The sequence below is a fragment of the Squalius cephalus genome (assembly GCF_949319135.1).
Source record: "Squalius cephalus genome assembly, chromosome: 18".
Taxonomy (NCBI): Eukaryota; Metazoa; Chordata; class Actinopteri; order Cypriniformes; family Leuciscidae; genus Squalius; species Squalius cephalus.
In genome coordinates this window covers 33,107,703-33,132,215 of record NC_137139.1, presented here as the reverse complement: position 1 = coordinate 33,132,215, position 24,513 = coordinate 33,107,703, and the positions used below count along the sequence as shown (strand labels likewise).

The 24,513-nt window shown below is 37.8% G+C and overlaps 1 protein-coding gene across 1 annotated transcript; it reads right to left on the bottom strand.

Moving 5' to 3' along the window:
- Positions 1-427: 427 nt before the first annotated feature.
- Positions 428-23,144, bottom strand: rai2 (retinoic acid induced 2). The gene is made up of 2 exons (XM_079849212.1): positions 22,853-23,144; positions 428-5,324 (listed from the first exon to the last, which is right to left on the bottom strand). The coding sequence occupies exon 2, from the start codon at positions 5,243-5,245 to the stop codon at positions 3,551-3,553; it is 1,695 nt and encodes a 564-aa protein (XP_079705338.1). The 5' UTR covers positions 5,246-5,324; positions 22,853-23,144; the 3' UTR covers positions 428-3,550.
- Between the last annotated feature and the right edge of the window lie 1,369 nt (positions 23,145-24,513).

Genomic DNA, 24,513 nt, shown 5'->3' with positions numbered 1-24,513 from the left:
ATAAAACTCAGCAACAGGAATGTACATTTTTGTAGAGAAGAAATATTTTAAGCTAAACACGTTGTATATGGAGGTGGGAAATGTGACGATACGTTACGGATTGGTTGTTGAATATATCTTGAACTGCCTTCCAGCGCTTTTTACCGGGAGGAAATGTCCATTTTAAAAACTGCCTTGCTTTACTTTGAGACTTCTCAGGTTTTTTTCCATCTTTTGTATCGTAGCATTTCAAGTTAGTTGTGAATGTGATTGTTTAGATTATTCTGTTCCTTTGTTGAACTTTTCATTTTTTTGTAAAAAAAAAAAAAAATTCAAATGTATTCGTAACGTCGTGCCATATAGATTAAGCAAATTATTGAATATCAATACTTGTCATGAAATGTTCGAAAACTGAAAAAAAACAACAAAAAAAACAAGCTTCGCTCTTGATACCAGAGACGTTTTTAATCATGAAATTTTTAAAGCTAATGCATTCGTCACATACACATTTTTCGACATTTTAAATGATACAAATAATAAATAAATAATTTAAAACATCACCAGACTCTCTTTTTTTCATTCTTTTACCCATTCAGTTATTTACAAAAGTTGTTCATGGTTAAAAAAACAAAAAAAACATTCAATACTTAAAATTTCAGTACCTATAAAAGAGTTGGAGGGTCATCTGACACATAAATTAATTCACATCATAGAAACAGTCATGGTTTATTATTCATAAACTTTCATGCTGATGGTGATTGTTTTTTTCTTTCGTGTTGATCTGGGAAGAGTGAAAATATATCACATGCCGGCTGGGAAATGATTTAAGGCTTTACAGTAACACACACACACTTCAGTACTGACAGAAAAAAAACAAGGAATAAATTGCACAGCAGTTCATCAAATGTATTGCATTATTTGTATAAACCAATACTTGAGCGAACTGTGTGAAAATGGAGGAAATCTGTCAAGCTGCTATTTTGAGGAAGTTCAATCAGTTCGACATGAAATCCTTTCCTGAACTCGGACGCCTTGCAGGAATTCCAATAAACAAACACACAAACACGAGTCAGCACATTTCACACTGACAAGTCAAAATGAATCCTGGCTCATTATTTTCATTTTCCTTTTTTCTTCTATGGACTATTCTGAGGGAGCGTTTAAGATCTCATTTCGGTTCTGCTGAAAGTGGCCTGAAGGAAAGTCTCATCTGAGCCAATCCATTATATTGCTCCTTAAATCTTCATCTGTGACCAAATTAGACTCATCTTGGTTTGGCCGTAGCCCAAGATCAAGATTATTTAGCTTGCAGATGTTCTGTCTGCCTTTAAAAGTTACCAGTTAATTATTTTAAATACACACTGTATGTTTGGAATGTAACATGTTCGCTATAGAACAATATTTGATTTAATAAGTTCACTCACGTTGTTCGGAAATGATATTTTGGGTGAATTGTCGAGAGCACGTGCAGGTCATATTGCACCCCAAAATGATCAGAAATAAGCCATTAAATTTTGCTTAAAGAAAATAAAGCCTGTTTTTTGCATTGTGGTATTATTTTCATCATAAACACCAGGCGTTTTCACATCCAAATTCTCATTGTAATGCACAAAAAGAAAAATTGTAAAGTATTTACTGTATTACTAGTACAAAATTCTAGTAAATATACACATACACAGACAGTTATTAGAGGGAAAATGAATTTGTCACAATTAATAATGTCACAATGCAAAAATCAGTTTCTTTCTCTCTATATAGATATCTCGTTTAAGTTATGACATGCTCATGGTGCTAATTTCAGTTTGTGATTGGTGTCTGTCAACTGTTTTAATAAGTTGATTACTAAACTGGGATGATCAGAAGGTTAATGAGAGGGTGGAAACCTGCGGTTCGATACACGCCCTCACGCCATCAATCAAACTCCAAACATCACAACCACATGAAAGCTACAATAATACCGATTTTAGTGCATTCACAATCTGTTTTTAAAAAATCTGATCAAAGATGAAAAGTAAATGTAGGGTGGCACTTGATTTTATCCATTAGAAAAGAGTGAGAATGAAGCCGGCCCTAATTGTAAAGATCACCAGCACACACTTTTGAAGAGGCCTTTTGACTGGGACTGAAGGTCGAGAGCATCTCCCCATATTCTTACTTTTTCAATTTTTCTATTATTGCGGAAAACTGCATTCCAGTAATGTTACTTGGCTTTAAATTGCTGCATTATCTATTATCAAGATTTGCAACAGTAGCTTAAAACAATGGCTGAATAGCTTTAATGCTAGCCTATTGCTTGTGCAACCTTGCTGACATCACCCAGAAAGACAATAAAAGTCCTCTCATTGTCATGAAAGATTACAAAACACGTGGAATAACATACACTGATGAATCTTGCACAATAAGACCAGTAACATGTATAAAGACTGAAAAAATGACCATGATGCTTGCTAAGGGATTTAGTTTTAAACACTTTCAGTCCATTTTGGTCAGTTCACCATCCAAAACACTGTAGGTATCGTCATAAAGACCATTAAAATCCGTACACTGTTAAAACTTAAACTCTCCTTGTGTGTGTGTGTTCACACAGCTGGCGGACAATAATCTAAAAAAATGACTTGGAGTTGAACCCACGGCCATAAAAACAGCATTAATAAGCCATTTCACTCAGATTTGTTGTGTTTAGGGACGAACCCCTGATGATTATTTAGTTTTAATTTGGTTGGGGGCGGGTGGGGGGAGGTTTTCTGCCTCCCCATGAAGGGAGGATGATGAAAACTATGCTTTGTTGCTACTGACAACCATTTCCTCCAATCATCAGACTTAATGAAACTGAGGTCTGCGCTTTGCCAAGTCATTATCAGGCTGCCATGCTAACTGCTTACCCCTCCTGTTCTTCAAAGAGGATCCTCCGCTCCAATGCCCCACTGATTAATACAGTGATTAGGGAAGCAAAAGGTCACGGTTCCCCCTTCTACAGTTCATTAGGACCAAAAATGGGAAACGTCTTGCACTCCAAGTGTAAACAGCGACGGGAGAGCAAGAGTTCGGCAAAAAAAAAGCATATTAGCAAGAGGAGAATTTGTCAGCAACACTACACGATGTGTTTCTCGCTGACAGCTGGCCAGGTTTCAAAACAGATCTCATGCATATTAATGGCAATGCAGATTAAGTGTGATGAATCATTCATGAGGATGTGTGACCAAAATCAAAATGCATAGGAAGGGAAACGATTCTGGCATTAATGCTGCAAATGCTAAAGAATATCAGTAGTAGTGCAGTTTGGCCTGTTCAGATTGGTTCTTTTACTTGGAGCATTATCCTGTTGACTTCAGCTGAATGCTTTATAATGAATGGATTAAATGTCAGGCCAGAGGCAGCCTGCATCAGTCTAAATCATATGGACAGCTTGGAAAACAAGCTTTAGGCCTTGTTTCTGCCAGGAATGCATTTAGCATCATCATACCCTGGTTAAATTTCTCAGACCGATTATTTTCACAGTAGCTACTTCTCGAGCTGTTTCTTTGCCCAAGTCCTTGGTTTTCCCTTCTCACTCTGAAAGCAAGAGCATGTGTTATTTTCTGGGTAGAAACGCTGCCAGTCGCTGCTTCTTTATGGGGAGTATGTGAATCTCCTGGGAGCTCACTTTCTTCAGTTTGATACCTCTGTTTTTGGAGATCTTTTTGAGCGGGTCACTTGATTCTCCTCGCTGATCCCCCGGGATCCTGGGCAGTGTTGCGAATCCCCCCTGACTCGAGTCACGTTTAATGGAAAAGTTCTTAGTAGAAACGCCTGACAATCCTTTTAGCTTGCTGCAGAATATGGCAGGCATGGCGTCTTTGACCGACACGATGACTTTGGCAGTCTGCGACGTGCTGACGATCTCGATGTTGCCGCTTCCGGAGAGCGCAGAGTTATGTACAGCTTCAGCCATAGCGCTACCATGACCGCTATCTACAACCCACTTGTGCTGTCTGCTGAACTCTAGAGATGCTAAACCACTCAGCAACTTGGTATCTAGCTTCGGCGTGCAATCTACCGGTCGAAGAACCCCAAGAGCCAAAGCCCCGCTGCTAACATCGTCCCCAATGTGGCACAATCTCTCCCGCTCTGGGGCCAATGGCCCGTACGTGCTACAAGACTTGATGCATGTCTTTCTTATACTAGGTACAGACAAATCAAGGACACTGTCTTGCTGAAACGCTTGGATCCCTTGAGGAATATCAACATGCATTGACGGTTGAGGCGCCCTTATGGATAAGTCTAGCACTTCTCCGTCTGTCGCTACAGGGGACGAGCAAGAGGGAAAAGGTTGCTGGACTAGTGCCATTTCCCTGTTGGCTAATGTCAAATGAGGGGAGATGTCACTAGGTGACGTCTGTGTGCTTTTGCTCGAAGTACAAGCCGGTTTAGGGGAGTCTACCTCAATCTTTGAGTCCTTGCACATTGAGACCGGGACTGGGATTGGCACTGGGATTGGAAGAGGCACTGGAAGCGGGATCACAACAGGATAGGGCACGAGAAGGGTGGCTGGAGGCACCAGAGAGGCTAGTGGAGAAATGTAGGGGTGTGTAAGAGGCGGAGGAGAAAGAAACGCAGAGGCGAGGTCTACTTGCGGGGAAGACGCTTGGTGACAACCGGGCGAAGAGTTCCCTTGGCCAGGGAAGAGGTCCTGCAAGATTGCTGCAAAGTTAGGGTTCTGAAGAAGAGTCAGTAGACTAGTATCCAACACTGGATTTGAGCCTTTCTGGTCAAGGACTGGAGGTGGTCCGAGAGCAAGGGAAGGGTTCTGGCACAGTATGTTGTTCTGTAGAGGGAGAGGACAAGTCGCTGTTTGTTGAAGTAATTGAGGATTCAAATGTTGGAGGACTTGTTGTTCCAAGACCAGAGGTAGGGATACAGGACCTTGACTAGTCATTAGATATGAAGTTGTCCCTGATTGTCCAACTTGAGAGGCAGCTGGACCGGCAAGGATGGGCAACATCATTGGACTCTCTCCCAAGCAGATTGGTTGAAGCACAGTTGTAGCAACCTTTAGGGCGACACCATTGGGAGACTCCGCAGCCGGGGTCACCACTGGGGTGGCTTGTATTGTTAGCAGGGGTGATAGGGATCGTTTTGTGATGGTTGGAGAACTGACGTTCCATGTCTCGGCTGTAATAATTGGAGTGGCTTCTCCTTCGAGTTTCCCGACTGCATCAGTGTTGGTGGCCTCCTCCTGGGGCTTCGCCATGTCTACGGCTACAGAATCTTTGTACGGCTCTTCCATTGCGTCTTGATTATGTAAATCTCTTTCAGGTGCTGTAAGTGGCAGATTTCATGGTTTTCTTCAGTTGGAAGGACAAACCCTAGAATCAAATGGGAAAAGTGGATTAGCAGTTGGCGACAAATGTATCGGTAACACTTCACAATAAGGTTAATTAGTTAATGTATTAACTAACATGAACTAACATTGAGCAATACATTTGTTACAGTATTTATTAATCTTTGTCAGTGTTCGTTAATAAAAATCCAGCTGTTCATTGTTTGTTCGTGTTACTTCACAGTGCATTAACTAATATAACGTATATTTACTAACTGCACTTTGGAATGTATTGCCATTATCTTTAAAAACCTCATCAAGCATGGATACTTTTAAAAAGGACTTAAATACTTATTTTATCAAGCTTTTGGCGTTTGATTAGGTCTGAGAACTGTGAGTGATTGGTTATATGATTTTCTTAGTGTCGTGTTTTGATGTTATTATATGTTTCTATGTATCTTAGAGTTATTTACTATTTATGGACAGCACTTTGGTCCATTCCAATGGTTTTGAAAATGCTTTATAAATAACAGTTGAGTTGAGTTGAGTTGAGAATATAACGTATTAGTAAATGTTGAAACTAATAATATCTAAGATTAAGAAATGCTGAAGTAGTATTGTTCATTCTTAGTTCATGTTAACTAATGAACCGTATTGTAAAGGGTTACCAATGTATCATTGTAAACCACAATAGTCAACGTAGTAATTGTTGGTAAACCTTTTTAATCTGTTATATCCTTACCTGTCCACTACAACTTAATACCCAAAGCTAACAAGGCACTAAAGAGCCATTGTTTTCTTTCCAGCTGAAAGTTCAGCCATCTGTTTTTGTCTACAAAAGAGCTTTAAGCTTTCAGGATGATGTCATGACACGGGAGTGGAATCGCAGACACAAATACAAAATTATGGGAGACACCAGAGGAGAGTTTACAAAGACTGAGAACCTTTCGCACAGACAGATGGCTTCGCTGGCGTGGTAGGAGAGCAAAGAGAGCACGGGGGAGGATTTGATGAAATTACGTCGCAGAGTGCCTGGGTTTATTTGTTTATGAGCCAGCGTTAGTGTGGAGTTTATTACACAAAATGCTGCCAAGACTACGAAGTGAACCTCCTTCTGGCAAACACAGAGAGAGCGAAAGAACGCCAGAGAGACAGAAATAAGGAAAGAAAGAGTACCTTGAAGAATAAGGAGAGAGATGGGAAGAAATGAAACGAGGGAGGGAAAGAGAGAAAAGGAAAGTGCAAAAGGATAGTGTAAGGGAAAAGAGATCAAGGGACAGAAACAGGGAGACTCTTTCAAAGAAGCGGCTCTCAAAGCAGCATATTTTTGGTCTGCGCTAAGTACCCATTAAGCATTGCAACATTTTTCGAATGCTAACAGGATGACCTGAACACATGCATCAACCACAAACAACACTAAAACCAACTTTTGCAGTTGTTTTCACTACCAATTCATCAACGTATGATTTTATTGGCACTGTTTCCAAAATTATATAAGAGCAACAATTCGTGTATTTATCCACAAGTAAATCGTTCAAAAATATAAATGCAATGCTGATGAAGGCTAAAGGCAGACTCATAGCGCACAAGAATGGCCTTATCTGCATTTTTTCAGGCAAGCTGCGAAACAAAAGAAAGCTGCCAACTGATTTAGGACCAACTGTGTCCCAGGGTGAATTACAGAACCACTTCTGTGAATTTCCATTGCCAAACAGACAGAAAGAACAGTGGAAAAAGTCAGATAAGGAAGCAGACGACCTCGACACATCTGCTCCTCTCCGATTACCCCGTGACAGTGCTTCTCCCCGACCCTGAATCAACCCTCAATTGTTGAGTCCTGCTGTTTGGAAAAACTGATCCAAGACCAGACCATGAGACTAATAAACTGCCTTGCATTATTTTGTGTCTCAAACGATATTCTGAAGCATATTTTGTGAATGCTCTATATGTATGGGATACCTATTACAATTCAACGCACTTGACCTTCCATCAAAATGAAAAAGAAAAATAACAGTCTTTGTAGACTAAGATGAGTGTGCTGATGAACTTTGCACACTTTTGAACGGTAGTGTACAAATGTATATGATTAATTGCAAACATTGAGTCAAATTTCAGAAAATTTGGAAGCATTTAAGACCCGCTGGAAATGATCACTTCATACTGGTCTTGTGTGTTGAAGAGATATCCATCTTTGACAACTTTTACATTATTTTGTGTACATATTTGATTGATTTGATCATCTTCAGACCTCATGCTTGATTTTCATAAACTTTAATTCATTTTCTAACAAGGCATACACTTCAAGCATGAGGTCTGAAGAGGATCAAATATACACAAAATAATGTAAAGTTGTCAAAGATGCATATCTCTACAACACACAAGACCAGTTTGAAGTGATCATTTCCAGCTGGTCTTATATAGGCTAGACTTTCAAATGTAAAATTTGACTCAAAGTTAGCAATTAATTATATTAATTTATATGTGGGTCATTGACGAATAGGCTAAGGTTTTTAAAAGTGTAAAAAAATAAGAATAGAGATATAACTATATTTGAAACCATTTCTTTAGTTTACCTAGGTGTTAACAATAAGATTTTGTGGTTTGTATAATCAATTAACACTGTTTTTTGTCATTTTTTACAAGATCACCAAAAAAGTCATTCGGTTTAACCACTGATTTGAAAGTTAAAAACTGATTTGACATTGATGTTGAGATAGTATATAGTGTGTACCACAGAAGAAATATTAAAAAAATTATCACTGATCTCATAAATGTAATCATTTATTGGACTACTCTAAACACTCCAACATATTCAAGTAAAACATTGCACAGGGAAAGGAGAAAAGGCGAAATGTAAAAAAAGAGCCTTTATATTTGTATTATTGTAGTTCCTTTAGTTATTAAAAACAATATTATTCCATTTAAATATTTACTATATCGGTTTTACCGAATGACCTTTTGACACTTCAAAATCTTTAAAATACCATATGTAGTAAAATATAATTAAAACCTTCTGGATTCAGTAAAAGAGATCAAGTTGTACTACCTTACATACTTTGGATGTTATATATTTGTTTTTTTATTATTATTAAGGCCTTTGGACAAAAAAAAAAAAGACCCGTCACGTCATTGACCCATGTGTACCGGTCAAAAGTGTATTGATTGATTTGATCCTCTTCAGACCTCATGCTTGAAGTGTATGCCTTATTAGAAAACGAATGAAAGTTTATGAAAAAAATAAGTAAATTAACATTAGTCTTAGTTTCCGTATTCTCCATGCCAAAGGCGCTGAGTGACGTAACTTGGCTCAAAACAGTGTGTTTTGCTGAAGTCTTTGGAAAACAAGCACATGCTTCAAATGCTACCCAATTACAGTCTATGAGAGGAACAGCCAAAAACTTGGAAATAAATCCTGAGCTGGGATAAAAGTCGATAAATTACAATCTACCATTGGAAAGCCAACAAGGTGCGTCACCGAACCCTCGGCGTGATTTGTTTCTGAGATACTGTGTTCCAGATGGGCTTTCTGTGGGCCGACGGATTCCGGCAGTGTGAGACGGTTAATGCAAACAGCATTACAGAAGCACAAGAGTGTGTGTGTTCCCAGCAGCAGGTGAGATCGGATAGATCTCTACACTAAATCAGCTGAAAACATTACAGTAACCTAAGAATACAGATAAAAGAGCCACCAAACGCACCATCTGCTGCTGCGGCATCTCAAAGGTCACAACAACAAAACCTTGGAGAATCGCTCTCATGTGATTGTAGATTCAGTTTCCTGAGTCGTTAAAGCTAAATTAAGAAGGCCTATGCTGTTGTGATGCAATTAACAATAAAAATGAGAAAGCTATCAAGAAATGTCTGGGTTAATCTTCAACCCAAAATAAAAAAAAAGAATAGGATTGCAATTTAATATAACATTTGATTTTTATTTTCCTTTTAGACATAACCTGGATAAAATATCAAAAGCAAGATGTCTTAATGAATATTTTAGGGTATGACTAACTTTATCTGTCAGTGTAAAAGCCCATGGCTGGCAAACGAAAAAGCAAAAAAGGCAGAAACAGATGTGAAACTTTGAGGTGCAATGAGTGTGTTTACTGGAAGTGTTTCGTCCAGATCAAGTGAAGTGAAGTTTGAGCTTTGATGCCGGTCTGATCTGGAATGTGATGATTAACACTGTCTAGACGGGAAGCATCGAATGTTCACGGACACGGACAGATCTGTATGAGCTCGAGGTTAGACTTCAGCAAACCTACTTGGGCATTCACTGGCATCACTATTCACTGACAACACTCACTTTAAATTCATTATTTTAGTTTACTTTTTGTTAAATGTTTACCATATTTATTAGATGTGATAATGAAAAAAAACAAAAACATAATTTTAACTATTTGGGCTTTTTTTAAAGTATCGTAAGTAACCGAATCGTAACATGAGTGCACTGTTACGCCCCTAATAAATAAACAAACAAATAAAATATTCATCAATATTATTGGTAATACTTTATATTTTTATATAATTATATAATATACACATACATACATATATATATATATATATATATATATACATACATTTTTATTGAATGTAATATTTATTAAATCAATAATAAATATGTATACTATACATAAATAAATAAATACATAAATATTCGTAAATGAATAACATTTTATTTTTTGTATATTACAAATAATAATGGCAGATGTCACAATCCAACAGGCTCTTTATTGACCTTCATTGTCTAAAATGGGACACCGTGTAAGACACTCGAATCGCCAGTGCTTCGGTTTGCTGCTGACTTGATATGATCACATTCATCAAGAGGAATCTATCCTGGAGTTCATCTATCAAATAATAGAAGACAAATCCCCGGGCAACCACAACTGGAAAATGGAACAGATGGAACAATTTAGCAACAATCTTCTATTCCATCCACAGGCCGCTGTTGTCATGCCAACCGCAGGGCTAATAAATCAATCTCCTGTGCCGTTTCCCCCAGAAATGATCCTTGAATCCGCCATCATCCTGATCTCACACACACCACAGTCGTCTTATCTCAGCGCTGCTGATCTGGCAATGATATTAGCCGAGTTAGGTTTCCACTAGCTTAACAAGTCTCTCGGCTCTAGGAAGCTGAGGTCTACATCGCAGAATGAATGTTCAGTTAGACATCAAACTATCCGTGCAAATCTGTTTTTCACACCCGATTTCTGTTGTAGACTCAAGTTCGACTGACAACAGACTGACAAAGAGTGTTTTTTTAGTGCATTAGTATGTGGCTGCATAAACTAGGGATACAGGATATCTCGGCCACCATATTGGTATCAACCGATATATGTTCGTTTTTAATGTTGTCGTTTTTGGCCTGATAAGAAAAATTGTACGATATATTTAAGGCGATAAATAATGGATTCAGCTGAGACACTTCAGATGAGCACTGTTCAACATGATGGGTTTGAATTGCTTAAAATATGATTAAAATCACTTCAGAAAGGACAATACAGTAAAGTGCAACAGTTAAGACTGTCATATCGGCTACATAAAATTATCAAGAGAACATTATAATTGTGTGTTTGGGACGTGGCTTTTGTTTTTGTTATCAGGCTCTCAAAACTTATGGATTTAGATTTATCGGCCAATATATCGGTTATCGGCTTTCAAATATAAAGAATTATCGGTGTTGGCCAAAATTTTCATATCAATGTATCCCTAGCATAAAATGCTTGGACTAGTCTTAAATGTTAGTCATTTCATTTTTTTCATCAAGACTGCTCCTAACTTTTTAAAGTCAGTTACAAAAAATGGTAGATTGGTCTAATTGGAAAGTTGCTAAAACTAGTTGGTCAAACTAGTTCTTAAGACACAGTCTTAACATAGTGGCTTAGCTAATGCAACTGGTCTCTGGCCTGTAGATACGGCTTGGATCCCTCCATCAATGCAAGTCTATGGGATTTTTTGGGGCTTTTTTATCATCCAAAAGCCAATTTTCTAAGCCAACTGCTTAGAAAAGTAGTTTAGCCAAAGCTTAATAATGATGGTTAGTGGTTTGTTCCAGTCACTAACCCTAACACTGAGTGCAACAGTCAGCTTCAGGAAGTAAAACCACATTCATTTTCTCCATAATGTAATTCATTTTGAAGGGTAACTTGTAAAGCTTTAAAGATAGACCTACTGCGAGCTAAGAGGTTGTTAATCAATGGTATATCAGGGTATCCTCGTAAACAAAGTCAGTTATGTCTTAAGTGAACATAAACAGGAGAGAAATATAAGGCCTGTGTATCAGTATATTGGATCTGTGCAGCTCTTAAAGTGACAGCAGCCTAATAAACCTGCTGTCTGTGCCATTAATGTTAATCAAACAAGAAAACAGAACAACTTTTGTTACTTTAATAAGGATTCATCTATATTTAATTTATACTGTGAAGACTGTGATGCAGTAATTTTACATTTGATTCATTTTCTCTACCTGGAAACTACTGTTATGACTATTTCTATGTTTTTTTCTGTTGCATTTATTTGTGCCATTGCTCGTAATTTCATTATTTGTTCTTGTTTTAGGCTATTTCTGACAGTTTACTGTCAAAATATTTGAAATTTATAAGAGTTAGGCTAGTAGTTTTTGGTGTCATAACCTTATTTATTAAGGTTATTAGTCTAAATCAATGAAAACAATAACTGCTATTTTATTTTATTTATTAATTACTTTTTTTGTGGTGGGGCCAGTGAAAAGTTTGGCAGGCAAGACAAGTAAAAATGTGAACCACAGTAAAAAAATATTTTAAAAACTTGTACGCTTCTGTTGAAGGAAGCCGTCAGCCCGCACTATTTCAACTTTTTTAAATAATCGTGTTCAATGGTGGAATTCCTGGTGAAAAACTACATTACCCATGATTCTGCAAAGAAAGGTCCTCCAACTGGAGAATCGCAACAACAAAATTGCGTTAAAATCGCCTGTCCACTCCCATGAAGCTCAGTCTCCCTATGCTCTCAGAATAATTAAATATTAGTATTCATATAATGCAAAATATATTGTTTCTAAGTTCTAAATATCTACCATCTATCCATATTAGTGATGCACTGAAATGAACATTTTGGCCGATACGATAACCCATAATTCTTTATATCTTAAGGCAGATGAGATAACCGATATATTGGCTGATAAATCTAAATCCAAATTTTTATATAATTTTTGAGAGCCTGATCACAAAAACAAAAGTCTCACCATTAAAATCCATGTCCCAAACACACAATTAAAATGTTCTCATTATAATTTTATGTAGCCGATATGACAGATTTGTGCTGTACATGTTGCACTTTTTTCTCCAATCATATTTCAAGCCGTTAAAACCCATCATGTTGAACAGAGCGCATCTGAAGTGTCTCAGCTGAAGGAAATAATACATTATTTATCGGCTTTAATATATCGACCAAATTTTCTTATCGGGTCGATAACGATAACATTAAAAATGAACCGATATCGGCCGATACGGTATTGTGCATCCCTAATCCATAAGTATATCAAATCAAAGTTTGTACTCTTGTGATTCACCTCACAGCTGGTTGATTTGGTTCATGGCTTATTATAACACTTTAAAGACTGAAAAAATTAATGTGAAAAATACCTCCAATACCACGGCAGCTGAAAAAGTAATGCTAATAGTGATGCTTGGCTAAGCAATCAGATTAACCTTTTGAAAGTGGATACTGATTAAGTCCACACCAAGATCCATAAAGGGTCCGGTGTAACTCCCTTTGTCATCGCTCCAGTGGGATCTTCCCGTAATAAAACAGCATCCATGTGTGACGTGGTCAGCCGTCTCATGCCCGCGGTCTGAGACTTCTAAGGGATTTATGGGTTGGAAAGTGTTTCAGCGAGGCTGGAAGAAGAACGCATAGGCAGAATTGCCTCTGGGCAACTCTTACATTGCAGATCTACAGCACATGTGGTACATCCAGCACCACTCAAACACATTCGCAGAAGACACTCTAATAAGAGCAGTGTGTGTGTGTGTGTGTGTGGTGAGCACTTAATGCCTACTGACAATCATCTCTGTACAAAGTCTCCTCTCATTTAAAGGCAACAGAACAAAATCTACCAACAGATGTGTTTAGGATTCCCCAAGCGGCAACCTTCCAGTCCCTCTCGTGAATCCAACACGGAAGTGACTTAAACTGCAGTTCATCGACTGGCCACTAGAGACAGGCTCCAAAAGAGAGTCAATCCCATAGACCCGCATGTTAATATGCCCAACTTTACAGCAGAAAAACATGTGTTTACAGCCTGGTACAAAAAGTGAAAGCCTGGTACCCTTCATGAAAACTGTGAGGGGGGTGATTTTTTGTATTAATCATCCGTGTAAATTATATTAAGCCTTAAAGTTCTGCATAATTAAGGGCGTGGCCACTTGAGTGACAGGTGGATTGCCGCTGATACTAGCCGTTTGTCTGCTGTCTGTTAGCGTCACGTCACCTCAGCTAATCCCGACATTTTGCCCATTTTCGTTTATCCGGGAGTGATGCGCGGCCAAGATGGCGACGGTCGGCTCCACACACTTTGGGCTTCAAAAATGCTCTTCAGAAACACTACGGGTGACGTCACACACACTACGTCCATTGCTTTATACAGTCTATGGGATTCCCACAGTCATGATTGATCTGATATTTTTAAAACCATTGAAATGTGTTTTTTGTTCGTTCCAATGGAGGACAGAATATGGAAACTATAGTGCCTTAAGCACACATACATACACACAATTTAATTAAAGGGTGTTTACACAAAGACATGACCCCAGGTCAGCTATTCTCAACATGCATTATAGCAAACAAAGCTTTGCTGCATCATGTTATAGTGTTTTTCTTCTCTGTAACTGACATATTCTAGTCAAGTCAAGTCACCTGTATTTATATAGCACTTTTTACAATGCAGAGTGTTTCAAAGCAGCTTTACAGTGATAACATGAAAATAATGAAACAAAGTTTGTTTCTAGAAGCTTAAGTAAGTTCAGTGATTTTATTTATATTCATTTATTTATATTTATATGTATATATGAAGAGTTCAGATGCAAAAGCCTCTAAGTGCCATCTGAAATTTTCTTCTAGAATGATCATTTTTATGAAGCTCGTATATTAAAGTTCAATAATTTCACTTAAATGGTAATGCAAATTACCTATTAATTGTCATTTAAGTGAAATTACTGAACTTAAATATACGAGCTTTATAAAAATCATTCTAAATTTCAGATGGCACTCAGGCTTTTGCATCTGAACTCTTTATATATAGTTGAATATTAAATTAAATGTCCCCAACTAAGCAAGCCAAAAGCCAAAGGCGAAAAAGGGCGAACAAAAAACAAACAAACAACCAATCTCCAGTGTCTAATACTTTAATCTAGACCCAGATGCTGCTGGACGTTCTGTAGATTGCAAACACTGTCAGGCTTTACTGGTTCTACATCAGCGCTGTGATCGCTCTGGTTAAACTGGACCCGCACCTGCTGGTTCTGCTTCAGGGTCAGCGCTGCACGTGTGGATCTTATCAGCGCATGAATGGTGTGTTTGTGACCGAACGGAACGGCCCGAGACAGACAGACGCGAGAGGAAGATTACAGAGACCAGAGGGTGGACAAAGGCACTCACTTCTTTCCACTGTAGAAAAATTAAGCCATGATATCCCACAAATAACTGATAAGATCTTGCACCGGTTACGTCACTTGTAGCCCGTGTCTGTGCCGTAGTGATCGTGAGGTGGAGCCACAGTATCAACTTTTTAGTTATCATCATATTTAGACAACCATGTCCTGTTTTCGTTAAGTCTAGTTTTAGTCACTGAAAACGTTCACATTTTCATCATGCTGCATAATGTTTAAATTGATAATCACAATTATTTTACTCAAAATTATAATTGCAATGATGTTATCTGAAAAATTTATTTTTTACACTTCATCAGAATTATTGCACTTTCACCTATAAGCACAAACTGAGATAATGTTGACTCATACGCATGATTTATTTGACCTCATCTAGTTTCCTGATTTATTATAGGCTATTTGTCATAATTCAAAAATTTGAATTCCTAATAATCCAATAATTCCAAACTACATTAATGCTTTTCTATTAAAACAACAGCAAAAAAATGTTTTATTCCGCAGCCACAATTGTAAATACAGTCGAGATTCATTTTTAGATTTATTACAGTTCATCACTGAGGTTTGATGACAGTAAACGGCACAAGAGGCTCGTGAAGGAACAAGAACGACTGAATGACACTTTAATTTAAAATCCCCCTGTGGTGAAAATCAAGCTTTTAATGTTGTTTATGTGTCCCTATTCGGACGGGACTAGTTTTCCAAACGACGTTTGAGTTACAATTCTTATCAACCTACGTCTGTGATTTCATGTACGGATTCGGACGGGACTAACATCTCCGTGTTTATTACCGAGGTAGGAGTGTCTGTGTTTTACATGTGGGCGTTGCAGAAGATCACGTGTTCAGAATGCGTGGATTGCGTATGGTTTATATTTTGAAATTAAGTACTTTTTAAAATTAAGCACTTTGAAATATAAAGTAAAACATCCTCACGTATTTAGTGTTTTGTAAACATTTTATAAAAATTGTAGTATAAAAAAACTAAACATACATTTATCATCATGATTTTATAGAACTGGGTTCTTATAATAAACCCACGTGAATAAAACGTTTTAACTTATATAATTTAGGCCTACACGTTATGTAATTAAGTGCAGAAATGAAAGTAATCTTACCTGAAACTGATATTACAGTTGCCAGTCTTAACAGTTTACGTGATTTGGCTCTTCTTGTTGATTTCATTTTTTTATTTCTTCGCAGTGTACCGAACACATCTACATCCATTATCGGTGCGCAAAAAGCAGAGACTTGAATACCGGCGCGATAGCGAGAGATTGTACGGTAGTTCACGTTGACCAAAACACACAAGAAAAAGCGTTTTGGAAAAAAAACATTTTCGGCAATCACAGACATTCGCATTCGGACGGGATTAGATTTCTCTGAGGACCGCCGAGTTTGACGAAAAACAGTAGGTAATTTGCTCTGGAATTTTTACAGAGGTCGTGTGAGAAAAAGACAAACATGGCAGATTCGGACAGGATTAAAATCTCAAAGTACGTCTGTGAAACAGATTTCTCTAACGTCCCCCTGTGAAACTAGTCCTGTCCGAATAGGGCTTATGTGGTGTTTTTAATGTGCTTTAAGACAAACCATGTGTAAATTCATCAGTCGACACCATTGCTGAGTATTTTCTCCTTAAAACTACAGTGAACCAAAGACGCTTTGAAATCGCTGGTGTTTCTGACATCACAAACTACCTTGTAACCAATCAGATCAACGTGTGATCGTCAACCAGTGGATCTCTGAGCTGAGTGAGTGGAGGCGGGGCTCATTTGCATATTCATAGAACCACGTATACTAAATGAGGCGAGGGTGTCGAGTTACATTCAAGCTATTTTAAGGCATTTTTTTAAGGAAAAAAAACGTTTAAATATGTAATTTTGGTGATCAAAAATGAGTTTAAGGGATACAATAATTGACTACAGGGGGACTTTAAGCAAAAAAATCTCAAATGGAGATAAACTCCAGCTTGCTTGTTTTTACCCTCCTTTTTTTCGACAAAAACAAAGATTTTGATTAAGTTTTGATTTTTTAACTACATTTTAGTCTCGTCTTGTTTCGTCAACGATATTGCATGTTGATTATAGTCACAGTTATCGTTTAATGACGGTGTCGTCTCGTTAACATCTTGTCTTAGTCATGGAAAAAAGGTTGTCAACGAACATTGTTCGTCATAGATTTGGTCATAGATTTGGTCATTTGGTCATAGATTTGGTCAACGAAATTGACACTAGTCCCGCCCACAAATAATTAAACTGATTGGAAAAAATGAACACTTGAACAAACGTCAGATAAGAACCTAAAATGACAAACCATCTTCGTAAAAAGATTATTCGAAGCATAATTGGATTTTTTTAGTTTGGCTTGCATCCCATTCGATTACATGAAGAGGGTGGGGTTTATGAACTATACCAGGGGGCGATCACAATGTGTGTTTCGTCTTCACTTTAAGACACTTGATCCACACACACACACACACACACATATACGGGCAAACAGTCGTAAAGAGGCGGTACAGATGAAGGTTTGCTGATCTGAAGAGTGACGTCACTTGTGTTGATGCCGATGGCCGATAGTGAAAACAATTGCTTTTATCGGCCGATACGGATTATTGGTCACTAATCTCTAATTTAAATGTTTAAAAAAAATGTTTAATTTTTTTAAAAAGATTGATCTTACTTCAGCAGCACACATAAAAAGCTCTGGTCTCAGATCAGTGGGATGCTCCACCAGTGGACTGTGGTGGCAGATGCTATAAATAGGGGTGTTTTAATTAAATATGAGGTAATGTGATCTGAGTGTGGCAGACAGCAGATCGCTCGTCCCTATACATTCGTTATCATTAACAGATAAACGGGCCTCATGCACGGTAACTCAAGCCTGCTGTTATGACAACAGGGTCAGAGGTCGCTAGTAGAATCTATACAGGAAATAATGAGACCATCTCACTAGACATGAAATGGACATGACAGAATTAAACGCTTCTGTACTGTATCAGGTGATGCTGGATTAAATATGTGACAGGAAGTGATGTATGTGGATGATGCTGTACAGTCTCTCAGACTTAAAGGGATAGTTCACTTTGAAATTAAATTTTGGTATGTTTTAGCTTACCTCAAGGGCATCCAAGATGTAGGTGTCTTTTTTTCCGCAGTAGTTTCAATTTTGATATTTTTAGGTCAAACCGTTCTTGTCTGTCAGTCATTTAATGCAGGTCTGTGGTCACTGTCTCAAAGAGCATGCACAGAGTCCAAATTAAACAATTCCCCATCGTAAGTACACATTGATGGCCTAAGACACGAAACGAGCGGTTTGTGTGAGAAAACGAACAGTATTTATATTGTTTTTACCTCTTATACACAGCCACGTCCAAGTGATCTGAGGGCGCGAGCGCATCCTGGTGTGTGACGTGTACGCAGACTGGAGCATAGATATATACACTAGATGTCGCCTTAAAGACATTCGTTCCAATGAACTGCTGTAGACAAGGCGACATCTAGTGTTTATATCTATGCTCCAGTCTGCGTACACGTCACACACCAGGATGCGTGCGCGCCCTCAGATCACTTGGACGTGGCTGTGTATAAGAGGTAAAAACAATATAAATACTGTTCGTTTTCTCACACAAACCACTCGTTTCGTGTCTTAGGCCATCAATGTGTACTTACGATGGGGAATTGTTTAATTTGGACGATGGGGAATTGTTTTAATTTGGACTCTGTGTATGCTCTTTGAGACAGTGACCATAGACCTGCATTATACGACTGACAGACAAGAACAGTTTGACCTAAAAATATCAAAATTGAAACTACTGCGGAAAAAAAAGACTCCTACATCTTGGATGCCCTTGAGGTAAGCTAAAACATACCAAAATTTAATTTCAAAGTGAACTATCCCTTAAAGATAGACTGATTACAAGGGAAAGCTGTGACAGAGTGTTTGACAAACACCTACAAGGCCTTAGAAACCATTCAGAAGACCTTAGCAACCACCTAGCAACGCCCTAGCAACCTCTCAGAGGATTTTAACTTCATAGCAACGGTTTAAAACATTCTGAACACCTTAGCTTATCAGTGCCCAAGTAACCATTCAGAATACAAAAGTAACAACCTTAGTAACTTCATAGCAACATGTTTAAAATACTCTGAACATATTAGCAACTGCATGACATGGCATTACATGCCCTAGCAACCATCCAAAACACCCTAGTAACCACTCAGAAGGTGACATTAGTAACTGCATAGCAAGGCCCTAGCATCCACCCAGATCTTCTTCATAACAAGATGCTTAAAACACTCTAGACACCTTTAGCAAATACATATTGATGTCCTAGCAACGACTTAAACACCCTAGCAACCACCCAGACGATCGTATTAATTTCATAGCGACATGCTTAACACTCTGAACACCTTAACAAACACCTGGAAGACGACCTTAGCAATTGCATTAGCAATGCCCTAGCAACCACTCTGAACACCTTGGCAACCACCCCGGAAGACCTTAACAACCGCAGTCTAATGCCCTACCAACCACTCCGAACACCTTAGCAACCACCCAGAAGAAGACCTTAGCAATTGCATTAGCAATGCCCAAGCAGCCACTCCGAACACCCTGGCAACCACAGAGCAATGACCTAGCAACCACTCAGCACACCCTGGCAACCATCCAAAAGAAGAATTTGACCTTAGCAACTGCATTAGCAATGTCCTAGCAACCACTCTGAACACCCTGGCAACCACCTGGAGGACCTTAACAACCACAGAGCATTGACCTAGCAACCACTCCGAACACCCTGGAAACCACCTGGAAGACCTTAACAACCGCGGAACAATGCCCTAGCAACCACTGTTACTGTTGCTCACTGTGATGCTGAATACAGAGAGAGATTAATATAGATGAATTTATACTGCGACTGACATTAAAGGAATAGTTCACTTAAAAATTAAAATTCTGTCATAATTTACTCTCCCTCAAGTTGTTTCAAAGTTGTACGAATATCTTTCTCCTGCAGAACACAACAGAAGATATTCTGAAGAATGTTGGTCACCAGACAGTTGTTGGACCCCATTGACTTCCATATAGTATTTTTTTTCTTCCAACATTCTTCAAAATATCTTCTTTTGTGTTCAGCAGGAGAGAGAAAATCATACAGGTTTGAAAAAACATAAGGGTTGGTAAATGAAGGCAGAATTTTCATTTTTAAGTGAACTATTTTTTTAAGGACAAAAACACTTCAGTAAGAGAAATGCATTAAGTGAGATTTATTGACACTAAGAGCGGTGTGGGTTTCATTATACAGCTCTTTTCCTACTAAGACTTGCATATAATAATAATAATCTGTGGTCGTTCACTGACACACGTGAAGCTCCGCCTCCTCCTGCATTTAAAGACTCGAGCCAGAAGACAGAGAGTCTGACGCCGGCGACGGGACATTCCTGAGAGACTCGCTCGTGCCTCAAAGCCTAAAATAAGATTAGGACACTAGTCGGGAATTACACGGATCCTCTGCTCTCTCTCTCTCTCAAGTGTTCGCTGAGGTTTAGCAGATATGTACAGTAGGGCTGGGAAATACAGTCGAAAAGAGTTATATTTGCCCTTTTGACAATACACTTAAAAACAGCTCCATTATTGAGCTACTAGTCAATATGTTCAATGCAAGCCAAATACAGTAAATACAGTGAATGATATCCTTTTAATTTATTGTATTGTTTTTAACTACAATAAAAAAGCAATATCTGTATCTATTTTTACAAAACAAAAATTAAAAATAATAATAATAAAATAAAAATTGTATATAAATATAAAGTGTAAATATAAAAAAGCACGTATAAATATGACGAAAAAATTGTGTTTTAAAATTTACAGTAGTGGACAAAAGTGATTTGTTTTAAATCAAAATATGAGGAAAATATTTCATATTTTTTAAATATTTTATATTTATAACTTACCAAAATGATTTGGCAAAAAAGGCAAACTACAGCAACTTATTTTATTTTTACTATGCATAGAAAAACAAAGCATACATCGACTACAGCATAATCAGTTATTAATATTTGCTTGATTCTCTCTTGTTTTTGCATACGTGTTCATTTCTTTGTATAACAGCCTGGACAAAAATTGTCGCACAATTTCACAAATACTATTATTATCACAAATACAACAAATTACTCCAAGCACAACTAGGCAATATGATTACAAGTTCAAATGTAATCATATTTAAGGATGAAGATGTCAATTTTCCTAGGCTGGACATCACTTTTGCCCACTAGTGTATATATGAAAAATTCAGAAATTTCAAAATGATGAAAATTTGACCGAATGTTGTCCTAATGATGTAAACAATTATATATATATATATATATATATATATATATATATATATATATATATATATATATATATATATATATATATATATATCGCTAATTGGTTGAAGAGTGAAGTGGGTATTGACAGGTGTAATGTGTGAATACTGATTGGGTAATGACTCCTTTCAGGCCAATTTAATGAACTTACAAAGGTTGGTCTTTCTTTGTATTTGTGAATGCATGTGCACAAAGGTCAAGAAAATCCAACCTCGCTTTGACCCCCAAAGCTTTCAGGCCTGCAAACGTGACCGAATGCTTTTAAAAGTGCACGTGTGAGTCCGTGAGGAAGCATTGATTAACTCAATCGACGGAACGGTTACCAAGGACATAAACAACTCCAGAGTTCCACCGTTACCATGGACACCACACAGCTCCATTATGATGTCACAGCCTCGTCAGTTCCGCTTCCATTTGTCATTCTGAAACAACATTACTAGAGCCTGTAATATCATAATCGTGTCTTTGAAATGGGAGTTTCAGCATTTAATGCAGTTCGGGAAGCTTCACAGTGCTGTTATTATTGATTTGATGCACAGTGTAATTTTATTACATCTAAATGTGTTTGTAAGATGCCTCTTTGTCACTCATGAAGTGAGAAAAACACAAAATGAGATTTCATTCTCAATACAGCAAAGTGATTTTCTCTTATTTCTATATCCTCAACACCGCTGCACAAAATGTCAAAATGGTTTTAAATCTCCAGATCAAGAGCTTGTACCACAACTATCTAATTATGCCAATATCCCTCACTGGGGAGTTCTTGTGTTCCCCATCCATTTGGAAACATATCTGACCTCACAATCCCCGAGGCATTCACTTTAAAGAAACAGTACACCCAAAATTAAAAATCTCATTTACGTATAAACCTTTGAGAATTATAGTAGGATATAATGTAAAATTCAGTCTGTTGCTCACACAAAGCTACAGAATGGCAATCGGGAGATTTAAAATATATATATAGATTCATTTACTGGTGTTTTTTTTGTCCTTTTTGCCCTTGACAGCTCCAGTCCCCATCCACCCATGACATTCGGCTAATTTTCTGCTTTCGCGTTACACAGAAGAAAGACAACTGAAGGGGTTTATAACGTCATGGGGGTGAGTAAATACTACCAGTATTTTTATTTTAGGTGAACTGTCCCTTTAAGACCAACATCATCCCTGTTATTTCAACAACGCAGTCGATCAGGGCGGCATAAACCTTTCAAAGGAACATTTATCCACATTATTTTTAACCTACTACGCGGAATAATTGAGTATAGGAATATACTAACGTCCTTAAGCTGTTCAAAATCCCTTTAAATCCACGAGAGATGCGCGAGCACCTGTGCGGGAGCCCGACGGGTTTCCATCGGGTGTCATGTGTGTTTCTCTACACAACGACACCATATTATTGGATAGACATTATGTACTGTATTATTATATCGCTATATATTCGTATAAAAAGAAGAAAGCAATGTACTATAATGCCAATGCACTAAACCCGCCCGTAACTGAACACTGACACATTTACACACACACACAAACACACACACATATGAAATAATCACTCGTTACCTCGGAATGAATATAATGTCGCTCCGGAGTCGCGCGTTATTTCTGGGTTTTCCTCAATTTCTTCCCGGTCACCCGCTCGATCGCTGCCATTAGCCACTCGTCTCCTCTGAAAAGGTTTGTCTGTTCTTCATGAGCCTCTTAGAAAGAGCCGCGGACGATCCTCTCTGTGTGTCGGTTTACGGTGGAGGGTTCAGGCCTGTCGCGCGTTTCACCGTAAAGAGCGACGAGTGTGTCGGTGTGACGCGCGTCTGGAGCCGCTGGCCGGGATCCTCTCTCTCTCTCTCTCTCTCTCTCTCTCTCTCTCTCTCTCCCACACACACACACACACACACACGCACACACTCTCTCTCTCTCTCTCTCTCTGCCACGCTGTCTCTCGCTCTCCTCCTTTACCATCCAAACGGCAACATCCAAATATATAATCGTAAATTAAATTAGAACGTACATTTTAATTACATTTACCTTACAAAAACTACTGTACAGTGATGGTAATAGCATTGCATTGTGGGATATACCATAGTATTACCATGATTCATAAATAAAAAGACAGTATCTGTCAAAAACCCATGGTATTATCATAGTGCATGTCCAAAAAACATGGTATTACCATGATCCATATACAGAAATTATGATCCAAGTACAAAAAACATGTCATTACCATGATGCATGTCCAAAAACATGGTATTACGATTCATGTACAAAAAACATGGTATTACTATGATGCATGTCCATAAACATGGTATTACTATGATGCATGTCCATAAACATGGTATTACTATGATGGATGCCAAAAACATGGTATTGATGCATGCCAAAAAACATGGTATTACATGTACAAAAAACATGGTATTACTATGCATGTCCATAAACATGTTATTACTATGATTCATGTACATAAAACATGGTATTGATGCATGTCCAAAAACATTGTATTACTATTGATGCATGTCCAAAAACATGGTATTACTATGATTCATGTACAAAAAAACATGTAATTACTATGATGCATGTCCATAAACATGGTATTACTATGATGCATGCCAAAAAACATGGTATTGATGCATGCCAAAAAACATGGTATTACTATGATTCATGTACAAAATACATGGTATTGATGCATGCCAAAAAACATGGTATTACTATGATTCATGTACAAAAAACATGGTATTGATGCATGCCAAAAAACATGGTATTACTATGATTCATGTACAAAATACATGGTATTGATGCATGCCAAAAAACATGGTATTACTATGATGCATATGAAAAAATGTATTCAGATAGGCTACTGTATATCTGTCCAAAATCCATTGTGTTATTATAGTGCATGTCCAAGAACATGGTATTTCAATGACACATACAAAATACTTGGTATTACCATGCCAATAGGCTCAAATCAACATTTAATGGTACTTTTGCCTGCTTTTTGAGTCTAGTTGAGCCTGAGAACAGAAGAGAGTACGAAAATCCCTTTCATTGCACATTGTTTCTACCAGAATCCTGCATTTTTAATTCAAATGGTCTGAGAAGCTTTCGTAGTTTTGTGCTTTGTTTTATGATGGTCACCATAATACCACAGTTTTACTACGGTACCTCTCAGTGCTGGATTTAACAAAGCAGCCACATGATGACTGTAACTGAAGCAGGCTGATGACAGCAGG